The sequence below is a fragment of the Nycticebus coucang genome, chromosome 6 (assembly GCF_027406575.1).
Source record: "Nycticebus coucang isolate mNycCou1 chromosome 6, mNycCou1.pri, whole genome shotgun sequence".
NCBI classification, from domain to species: domain Eukaryota; kingdom Metazoa; phylum Chordata; class Mammalia; order Primates; family Lorisidae; genus Nycticebus; species Nycticebus coucang.
In genome coordinates, this window is record NC_069785.1 from 78873078 (window position 1) to 78885124 (window position 12047).

General features: G+C 37.6%; 1 protein-coding gene across 2 annotated transcripts in view; it reads right to left on the reverse strand.

Moving 5' to 3' along the window:
• HMG20A (high mobility group 20A) overlaps positions 1-12047 on the reverse strand; it is an 83534-nt gene that overhangs the window by 15986 nt on the left and 55501 nt on the right. For both annotated transcript variants that reach the window (XM_053593369.1, XM_053593368.1), the window contains 3 exons: positions 6083-6230; positions 4360-4572; positions 1372-1504 (listed from right to left, as the gene is read on the reverse strand). In XM_053593369.1, the coding sequence (XP_053449344.1) occupies positions 1372-1504; positions 4360-4572; positions 6083-6230 (494 nt within the window). The remainder of the gene's footprint in view (positions 1-1371; positions 1505-4359; positions 4573-6082; positions 6231-12047) is intronic.

Here is a 12047-nt window from a genome sequence, read left to right on the forward strand (position 1 = left end):
TAACAAAATCCAAGTACATATATGATTATGCCAAACTATAAAGTCTGTTGGCATATGTAGACTCTCAACAACATGTGATATTTTTCCTTAAGGCTTTATTAATCAGTCAACAAAAGTTAAAGGTAACCCCATACCTACAGTGTACATGATTAGGCATAAAAGAAACAGCAGACACAGTTCTTATCTTTTTTATTTAAAAAAATTTTCATTTGGGTCATAGGGTCTTGCTCTGACATTGAGGCTGGAGTGCAGTAGCATGATCATAACTCACTATAATCTTGAACTCCTGGGCTCAAGTGAATCCCCTTGCCTCAGCCTTCTGAGTAGTTGGGACTACAAGCATGTACCACTGTGCCTGGCTCATTTGTTTAATTTTTAGAGATGGATTCTTGCTATGTTGCCGAGGCTAGTCTGGAGCTCCTGGTTTCAGGGATCCTTTTGCCTCAGCTTCTCAGAAGTGCTAGGATTACCAGGCATCAGACACTGTACCAAGCCACATAGTTTTTACCTTTGAGGAGATTCAAGTAGAAGGTGAACAGGAAACACATACCAAAGGCTGTTTGTACAACATTATAGTTTTAGCAACAAAGATGCTCAAATGTGGAGAAGAAGCAATGGTGAAAGAACAAAAGATTAGTTGTGGGTGGTGCTTCTTCGGCAGTGTTTCCTGGGGATGGAGAATGTGAAGTTGGACTTGTGAGAGTGTGCTGAAAGATTTTTACAGAGAATAAAAGATCCGTGAAGGCAGAGATCTTGCCTATCTTGTTCACTGTTGCATTCTTAATGCCTAGAAGAGAGCCTGATAACTACTCTGTTTCCCCGAAAATAAGACATCCTCTGAAAATAAGACGTACTTACAGGAAAGATAAGACGTCCCCTGAAAATAAGACCTAGCGCATCTTTGGGAGCACACCTTAAAATAAGACACTGTCTTATTTTTGGGGAAACAGGGTAATATAAATTGTTCAATAAGTGTATTTTGAATGCATGTATATGTGAATTAATGAATGAAAAGAAGGACCACTGGAGGCTGGAAGAGCACAGGAAATGTTTAGAAGTGTTAAAAGCAAGCCAATTATATAGTTTAGTAGACAGAGAAATGCCTAAACTGAGAATTAGGAAAATAAGGGCAACTAATTAAAAAGGGTCTTGGAGCATAAGCCAAATTGTTGATAATGAATATGAAAACTCAACTGAAATTTCTAAATGAGAAAATGTGATTTTAATAAAATTCCAATGTGATGCTTGTAAGTGAATACTGGGTGGTAGAGAGGTGATAGCAAACACATCTTTTACAGTTATCACCCTAACAGGTCTGACATTCCATCATGCACGACAAACTACAAATACATTTGGTTCTGATTCTGATACCTTGCCTGTGAGATTTGCCTTTTTGGCGGTCCTGGGTTTTCCTACTGAAGACCTTATAGGCCTCAGTCTTCTGATACTGCTCCAGTTCCTTCATGTAACGCTCCTTATCTCTGTCTGCTTCATCAAGATAGCGCTAGGAAAGGAATGTAGAATTACTCAGGAAACTGAGATCTTATTTAGGTAAAATATCAATTACCTCTTTGAAGAAAGCAGAGAACAATTAGAATATGGAAAAATAGAGCATAGAAAATATGTTTTAAGGAAGAATCAGAAAAACAGTCATATAAATAGAATCAAATACAATCTCTCAGTTACAAAGTAGGTTATTTTGACTTTTTAGACTTACTGCCTTTTCTTATTTAATGAAGACAAGTTCTATAGAGATTATTCTTATAATAAATTCATGAAGATGATTATAATTATTTCTCTAACTCTACAGATAGAACTCCACATGGCCTTATGAGGTCTGCACATCCCACAGGCACACTTAAGTCTTCCCAGGGGAAGGAACAGAATATTACTTTGTTTCTCAATCCCCAGCCCATTTTGAAGGAATGATCTCATACATCAATTGCCCATTTAAGAAAGAATGCAGCACTAAAGCTGGGAGACACAAAGAACGTAAAGAGAATGACCTAATCCTATGAAGCTAAAAATGGACTACTTTTGAGAGAGCCTACATCTATCTACAAGCTTTGATTGCTTTGTGCTATTAATTATTTAAACAAAGTTCATTGATTTACCACACTTTTGTTTAATGCTTTGCCTTTTTCATTCATCAAATTAGGCGTAAGAAACTACAAAAATACTACTTATAAATGAACAGAAATCAGAGTCAGAAATTATGTTAAAAACCTTGTTCCACACAACAGCCCAGATATAGGGGTACTTACTTGGCCAAATTTGGGACAATTTTAGCACCAAAATAATTAAGTACAGGGATAAATTATAAACCATTGGGAAAAAAGGGAATTCATAACAGTTATATAACAGAAATACCAACAATTATTTGTCATACCAATAATAAATAGGTAATAAACAAATGAGGGGGAAAGGGAGGACTCTTGCTTAGATTAGAATACTGAGGGCTAACTAGTAAATGTGGAAGGGCTGCTGAACCTGGAAAAATCATCATCTTACATCCATAATGATAAAGATTAGATCAGGCAAAAATCACCAATGAATGCTAAATCTAGTAAAAATTTTTGATGTGGAATAAACTATTTTTATGTTCTTAAGTGATCTCCCTAAAGACTGCTTATTCATTATAGAGGAAAATAAAAAACATTTACTGGGTGAACAAAATTAATATTACTAATGAAGAACAAAAGGACATTATGTGTCTACATATGTGATACCCTGAGAAGGACATACCATCACCTATGTAGTACTCTGACCAAGAATGCATCTAATCATAAGAAAAAATGATAGACAGATACACAATGAGGAATGTTCTGTTAAAAGTAAAAGAAGGGTGGAAGAGGTGGATTGTATTCTTAAAAAACAACAATGCTATAAAAGACAAAGAAACGCTATGGAAATATCCCAGCATAACAGAAGCTAAAGAGAGATTTGACTATTAAACATAAAACCTGACCCGAGACTAGAATCTATACTAGAGGGGAAAAATGTTGTAAGGATGATGTTAGGTCATTATATGGGTGGTAGGTTAAATAAAAGCCCAGTATTAATATACAATGATGAAGTTGATAATGGTTATGTAAAAGAATATCTCTATTCTCAGAAAATACAAGTGTACAAATGTATAAGTGCATATGCAAACAAAGACATAGGGTAAAATGTATTAACCATCTGCAAATCTGGGTAAAGGGTGTTTGCATGTTCTTTGTACATTTGTAACTTTTTGTACATTCAAAATATTTTCAAATAAAAGGTTAAAAAGAATAAAAACAAACATAACCTTTTCCTACATAACCAACTGTGGTTACCCTTAAAGATAATTAGTTGTTAATTTTGCTTTTTTTGTTAATATACTTTTGTATTTTCTGAAAAAAATCTGAAAATGAACATATATTAAATTTAAAGAAAAATACAGAAGCAAAGAGTAACCTAGTATGTACCGCTCACTATTCCTTTACACAGTACAGCCAATGACACACACTTTCTGCTAGCTTGCTGCCATAAACACAGAGCTTTCCATTGCAATTTAATTTGACCTCTTTGAAAATTTTTGAATTCAATTAATTCTCAGGGGATTATTTTTCGATTTGGTTTTAGTCTGCCTGGAATCCTTTTTAAAGAGAGTTAAGTCATAAAAGAGTTTAAGACATAAAAAGAAATATAGATATCTTTCAGATGCTGGAAATGCTGGGAACTTTTAACCTGGAGCAGCTCCCATGATAATTATCATCACTTTGCTTTAGTGGCACTGCAATCAGCTCATGGCTATCTTGTCCTTAATTCCCCTCAAATCTGTCTAACAAATGGATTCACTTCAATTTGGCAATAGAGTTAATTTATGTCTTAGAGGAGAAACAATGCAAGTAGTTCTTGCTTTATTTTCCACAGCAGGTTAATTTGCCAGAGCTCTAGTTAAAAATATTTATTAAAGCAGTAAAATCTTTTTCTTAAAAATCTTATGTGAACTGCAGAATTTTATCAAATGAACTTTTGTCATTTAATTCATGACTTTTCATCTAACTTGGTGGAATAATTATGTTAATAGATTTCTTCATTTCTCAATACTGAACCACTTAAAATCTTATATGAACTCTCACTATATATACAAAATAAAAATGGAGCAGCTTTGGTTGAGGGGAGTCCTCCTGCTTATATCCCTGTAGCATACCCTGAAATAGTTTAAAAATTAATGGGCTGGAGAAAAGACCATGAAGGGCAGGGCTATTCTGGTTTCCTAAGCACTGTGACAAAATTGAAGAATCAACTGTCCCTCCTCTCTGCTTTTCTTACAGAAGTTATTGAGATATAATCAAAACTGAACAAAAGATCAGGAATAAGAATAATTACTTGTTTTTCCTCAGGAGGCAGTTTACTCCATTCATTGCCTAACATCCTTGTGATTTCTGGAAATGGTACTTCTGGTCTCTTCGCACGAAGCTGTTCACGACGCTCATTCATAAACCGAACGTATCCTGTAAGGGGGGATTTGGGTGCATTGCTGTCTCGAAGAGGTTTCTTTCTTTTTCTTCCTTTGGACCAACCTCCTCGTTTACTTCTTTGCTACAAAATGAAACAAAATAAAAAACCTAAAACCAAACAACTGCAATTCCCCTCCAATAACTCAAAAACAAGAATAAATACCAAACAAAACAGGGTAAGAGTTGAATTTTCCTATGAATAAGACTCTAGATACTCAAAGGTTTCCTAATCTGTCATAGGTACAAATAATTGCAATGCAGTTTTTAAGAAGGGACTATCTCACTACAAACGGTTTCACTAAAGGGCTACTTTTATAGTAATCTTAACATAAGAATAAGGGGTACCTTATCACTCAAGCTTTGACCTTTATATGTACTTGATAGGTCCTGATTCCTGACAGGGAAATACCTTAAACAAGAAATGCAGTATTACACATGGCACTGTGCCAGGGAAGCAGACACTGTCACAAGAGCAGAGTAAGATGTTACATGCACTGGGTAAAAGAAGGGATAAGTAGAATAAGGATTAAAAATAATTCATGGGGGGTATTTCTCATTAATATGAATAACATTCAAAGCCCAGTTTATTTTCTGTAACAGACAGCATATAGATTTTTATTTATGTATTTATTTCAGACAACGTCTTACTGTGTTTCCTGGGTTGGGGTACTATTATATCTCATTGTAACCTAAAAACGTACAGGTTCAGACTCCTAAGTAACTAGGGCTATAGGTCCATACCTGGCTAATGTTTTGTAGAGAGAGGGTCCTGCTATGTTGCCCAGGCTGATCTTGAGCTCCTGGGCTCAAGTGATCCTCCCACCTTGGCTTCCTAAAGTGTTGAGATTTCAGACATGAGCCACTGTGTCCAGCATATTTTTAAGTTAGTATCTAAATCTCAGAAAAATTTCAGTAAATACAATATAACCACAAGGAAGACTAGCTCTTTTGGCTTGATAATGTGTTCCTTAAAATGTATATTTTATGGTCAAGGGTCTTTATATGTTGAATTATCAGTTACATCAGAAGGTTAAATCACATCTAAAAAACCAAAAATCAATGGTGGTACTCTTTCCTTGCTTAAAAAAAGAGTGCTTTAAAATGTATACAATGTAATCAGTCATTTGTGAGAAACACTGAAAAGTACAAGGGCATGATTTTCTAGTCTCATGTGGAACTTCTGTTAAAGAAAGTGCTCCCCGTGGGAGAAGGACCTGGTAAGTGGTATGAATTCTTTGGGCACATATGGCTCCATTCTACAGGGCTTGGTGAGCAGGGTGTGACCCCAACAAGGGCATATACAGCTCTTGTCACTTACTTATTAATGATTAAATCATGCACTCACCCAGCAAGCATTTGCTGTGCATCTAATATGAGGTAGGTAGATTTCTTTGGTGTGTGTGTGGGGGAATTCTACCTGTTTTTGTTATTAAAAGCATTAATATGGCTAACAAGAAACATAAAACAGAAAATCTTACAGTTATCAGTCCAAGAAGGTAAGAAGGCCAGAGGATGAACACCTCAGGCAACACCTTCCTTAACTGCTATTTCAGAAGCTTCAGAGGACAATAACAAGAGATACTTCAGCTTACCTCATCTTCGTGCCTCTGTTCACTGCTTTCTGCTGTATTTGAAGACTCATTCTGAAGCAAGTGACCTTGGGACAGATCCTCCACAAACTCTGGATTGTTGGTGGATGATGTAGTGCCACTACTGTATGGAACCTCTGGGTGGGTTAACCTGATCAACAGGCAGAAGTGCAGAAGTTCAGTATTAACAGCATCAAAAACTCCTGTTTACCAAGGTTCAAGACAAATTTCCCTGCCAGCAAAAGCACATGTTATTCCTTGAATTAATTCCCTAACTACAATCTGTGAAAATATAAATAATGTCTCCAGGGAAATTACAGAGTATTTTTATTTTATATAAATATATGTCACTTACTTAAACATATATTTATATAAAATAAAAATACTCTGTAATTTAAAAAAAAATTTTTTAAAAAAAAAATTTATATATATATATATATATATATTTTTTTTTTTTTTTTTTTGCAGTTTTTTGGCCGGGGCTGGGTTTGAACCTGCCACCTCCAGAATATGGGGCTGGCGCCCTACTCCTTTGAGCCACAGGCGCAGCCCTATTTATTTACATTTATATTTTAGAGACAGAGAGAACTTTGTTGCCCTTGGTAGAGTGCCGTGGCATCACAGCTCACAGCTCACAGCAACCTCCAACTCTTGGGCTTAGGTGATTCTCTTGCCTCAGCCTCCCGAGTAGCTGGGACTACAGGTGCCCGCCACAACACCCGGCTATTTTTTTGTTGCAGTTTGGCCGGGGCCGGGTTTGAACCTGCCACCCTTGGTATATGGGGCTGGCGCCCTACTCACTGAGCCACAGGTGCTGCCCCAGAGTATTTTTAAAAAATGGTTTCAGAGCTTGCTCGAACCCGGTCAGTTCCATGAAGAAGTCTCCTACCAAGAACAACTATAATCTTTTCCAAAAAAATGACCTCTCCCTTCAACACAGACCTCATATTTTATCTCTGAGCAGGCACTAGAGTCTGACTTTTATTTGTTTACTTTTTTTTTGAGATGAACTTTTACTGTATGGCCTTCAGTAGAGTGCAATGGCATGATAGCTCACAGGAACCTCAAATTCTTGGACTCAAGTGATCCTCTTGCCCTAGCCTCCTGAGTAGCTGGGACTACAGGCATCCGCCACAATGTCTGGCTATTTTTAGAGATAGGTCTTACATTTGTTCAGGGTGGTGTCAAACTGCTGAGCTCAGGCAATCCACCTACCTTGGCCTCCCAGAGTGCTGGGATTACAGGTGTGAGCCACTGCACTTGGCGAGTCTGACTTTTATATGCTACTTTTCAAGTATGTCCAATGTAAAGGGAAAACAGCATTAATGGAAAAGGTAAATAGGAATGAGACTTGTGGAGGCATTCTAAGAATATATCTGTTGTGGTACATTCCATGGGCTATTTATTCTTGGATTATAGCATTTCTTGACAATCAGATCATTTCAGAGCAACATTATCAAGATGAGTATGTTTATGTATATAGCAATCTCCCTGTTATCCAGCACCCATGGGGATTAGTAGATTCTGGATAAACGTAGTTTCTGGTTTCTTGAGTGTTACCATTAAAAATAGGCCTAATTAATTCTTTTTCCCATACTATACTATAAACTTTGTATTGATTTAGTATTATTATTGAAATACACTGATAAAAAGCAAATTAAGACAAATAAAGACAAACTTCACTTACTTTAACAGTTTCACTGTATTATAAAACAGCTTTGTAAATGCAGTGTACAATTTTAGTTAAATGGCAGTTAATACACTTTTCAACTTCACTACCGTACTTTTTTAAACTTCAAGTTACTCATATTAACACTAAAACTGCTACAGAGAACACATGGGCACCGGGGGAGTGATGCACGAAGCATCAGCTGACTGACAGTGCAGTGCACTGACTTTAAACTCTGATTTTTCTTTTTTTTTTTTGGCCTGGTTGCATGAGTTCTGGATAATGGGGAGTTTACTGTAAATGTTAATAATTCAGATGGACTTCTTCCTTGCTCCCACTATTCTGTTCCCAATGAGTTAGCAAACAAGATCTCATCCTCTGAAAAATGAACACAGAAGGTACAGATGATGGTAGGATCTGAGATTGACTTCCCTATCACATGTGGATATGAGAATAGAAGGCAACATCATGTACTAGAAAGTTTGTATTGTTTTATGTGTGTGTGTGTGTGTGTGTGTGTGTGTGTGTGTGTGTAGGAGTTGGGAAGGTAAGGCAGCAGGAAGATGGATAATAAAAGTAATCTTTAGTCATTATTCTGAAAGAATGTGTATCCTCCACAGGGTTATAGGCAATAATTACAATGAAATGTAAGTACTAAAATAGAGGTTTGTAAAAATTGCCAAAGAGGCATAGTACAGGGTACAATGAATTTTGTATGTATAGAGAGGATGTAAGAAAGATTTCAGGTCTGTCCTCAGCACACCCTACCTCCCTAGGTGGTGTAAAAAAAAAAAGTTTACAGAGGAGGTTTTAAAAGATGAATATGTATTCATCAGGGTAGCAAGCATCATTCCAGCAGAAAGAACTAGGTATAAAGGAAAAAGGGAGAGCTACCATGAAACTCCTGCAATGGGCAAGGACAGGCAGGATGGAGAGTAGAGGAGGGAAATCTAAGAGATACTTAAGAGGTAGAATGATTGAATATAAATAGTGAAAGAAAAAGAGTCATCAGTAAGTCTAAAGCTTCTAAATTGGTGATTATGAACTTAATATTAACCACAGTTAGAACTGCATATATGTGTGACATGACAGATGAGCAAATGTTAAGTTTGAAATGCCTGTAACACAGTACGTGGAAATGTCTTAGAGACAACTAAATACATGTACTGAGAGAATACAGGTGAAGAAAAGGCATGGGATAGATTTGAGAGCCATTGGTCCATGAAAATAATGGGCAGTGCTAAGTATTTTCCAGAAAACAAATGTACACCGTCTTGGGAATTAAATAAATTAAACTTATTTGACCCTTCATAGGAAATAGATGACTTTAAGCAGAAAATTCCTACATTTTTGAAGTCCTTTAAAAAATGGTAAGTTGGGAGGAGGAGCAAGATGGCAGCTGAGTAACAGCTTCCTTGAAACTGGGCATGGTGAGTGGGAAGAGAAGACTCCAGGCATCTCTGGTTGGTGGCATCTGCCCAGAAACATCCCTTTGGGGACACAGGGAGTCAGTGAGGGGCTTCTGGACCCTATGAGGAGGACAAAAGCAGTGGCGAACTGGAAAGTGTTTGCGTGTGTTCGTTTGGTCTAATCCTGCCGGCAGCTGTAAGTACAGCAGCAGTGAGATCGCTAACTGGAAAGGCCTTAGCTGTTTTGGGTTTTTTGTTGAACTTGGCACTCAGTTGAACTACCTTGGGAGAATTTGAGCAAGAGAGCAGAGGACTTTAAGTGTTGTCTAGTGCCCCAGACTGAGCTGCTGAGCCAGACGGTGCTAATAGAGTTCAGCTGTGGGCTGTGGGGAGCCACTGTGGGAGAACTGCCCTGGTAAGCTCCGCCCTCAGGATCGCAGAGCAAGGATCAGGAGGGAGCAAGTAATCTAGTGACTGAACAGACTAAAGGCAGGGATGGAGACACCTTACAGCCTTGGCCCTCAGGGGCATAGAGTGAGACCGGTTATCGCACACTGGGTTAAGTGGACAGCCACTTCAGTAGTGATCCCAGGGACATGTGCTTTCCTAGGAAAGCTTCTGCTTAGCCAAGGTTAGCAGTTTAAAGTGCCTTTTAAGCGGGCTGAGGAAAGATTTAGGTTCCACCCTGTGAGGTTTGAGAGATTAGCAGAGGTGTCCAGTCTCCATCTTGTAAGCCATATCAGCATTGTGATTAACATCTCATACCCCAGAAGATCACCTGTTGCCCAGACAATAGAAAGACAGGAAGATATATATACTGCTTTTTTTTTTTAATTTCAACATTTTCCCTATAGATTTTCCTTTTTTTGTACTTTTCTTTCTTTATTTTTCTAGTTGAGATATAATTTTCCATTTTTGCACTTTTTAACAATTAGAACTTCATTTTTGCTAGTGTTTCTACCCGTATTATTTGTTTTTTTGCTCAATTTTATCCTGTAAAGTTTTCTATTTGCTTGTTTTGGTTTGATTTACAGCATTCCTCTCTTTCCTCTCTACTTGGTGAGGTGGGGTAGGGTACTGTGTCCAAACAGGCTACCAAAGAGCTGCTGACCTCAAGGGAACCACCCAACAAGGCACCCCCAGAGGTTGGGGGTTTTTAAGGTTGGGTCAAAGTATCCTACTGTACATCTATATTGCTCCTGTCTCCCTCTTTCTGTGCCTCTCTTCTTTTTGTCAATATTCCCTTTTAACCAACCCCTCTTCTTTCTCTCTCTCTCTCTCTTTTTTTGCCATTCTTTTCACCCTTCTCACTCTTCAATCTTCTCATCCTTCTGGTTCTGTAACAAAAGGAATCATCCAAATTCTGGTCCAGAGGCACAGTAAATTAAAGAGCAAGAGGAAGTGAAAGGAAAATTAGGGGAAGGAAACAGATAAAAGAAATCACTCATGAGGAGCACGCCGCCCCCCCAAAGACCGTGAGATAGCTACTGCTGAGCATTACACCTATAAAGAAATGTTAGAAATGACAGAAAGGGAATTTAGAATACAGATGATAAAAACAATGAAAGAAATGATGAAAACAATGAAGGAAATGGCTGATAAAGTGGAAAATAACCAAAAGGAACACCAGAAACAGAATCAAATGAGAGATGAATGATACGAAGAATATAGAAAGGATATAGCAGAGCTGACGGAACTGAAGCAGCCAATTAGGGAAATTAAAGATGCAACAGAAAGTATTAACAACAGATTAGACCATGCAGAAAAAGAATCTCAGAGGCAGAGGACAAAGCTCTTGAGATAACTCAGATAGTTAAAGAGGCAGAAAAGAAGAGAGAGAAAGCGAACGTTCACTGACAGAATTATGGGACTTTATGAAGCGTTCAAACATATGAGTCATAGGTATCCCAGAAGGGAAAAGAATGCCCCAGGGGGACAGAAGCCATACTAGAGAATATTATAAATAAAAATTTCCCAAATATCACCAAAGATTCTGACACACTCCTTTCAGAGGGATATCGGACCCCAGGTTGCTTCAACTCTAACCAAGCTTCTCCAAGACACACTGTGATGAACCTGTCCAAAGTCAAGACAAAAGAAAAGATTCTGCAAGCTGCCAGGAGTAAGCGCTAGTTGACCTACAGGGCAAATCCATCAGGGTGACTGCAGACTTCTCTAATGAAACTTTCCAAGCAAGAAGACAATGGTCATATACCTTTAATACACTTAAACAGAACAATTTCCAGCCCAGAATTCTATATCTTGCTAAGCTAAGCTTTCTAATTGATGGAGAAATCAAATCATTTACAGATATACAAACATTGAGGAAATTCTCCACAACAAGAACAGCTCTACAGGAAATATGTTAACGTGTTCTACACACTGACCATCGCAATGGATCAACAGCAAAATAAGAACTCAGAAATTAAAGGACAGAACCTAACTTCCACACTGATGAAAAAGATAAAACTAAGCAATGGACTCTCACAAAATAAGATGAATAGAACACTACCATGCTTATCAATTATCTCAATAAGTGTTAATGGCTTGAATTCCCCACTGAAGAGGCATAGATTGGCTGACTGGATTAAAAAACACAAGCCATCCATTTGCTATCTGCAGGAAACACACCTAGCTTCAAAAGACAAATTAAAACTCTGAGTTAAGGGTTGGAAGACAATTCTGCAGGCAAATGGAATTTAGAAGAAAAGAGGACTTGCAATTTTATTTTCAAATACATGTGGATTTAGGCAACTAAAGTCAAAACAGACAAAGATGGTCACTTTACATTAGTCAAGGGGAAAAATACAATAAGAAGACATTTCAATTCTAAATATTTATGCACCCAATTTAAATGCTCCCAGATTCTTGAAACAGACCTTATTCAGTC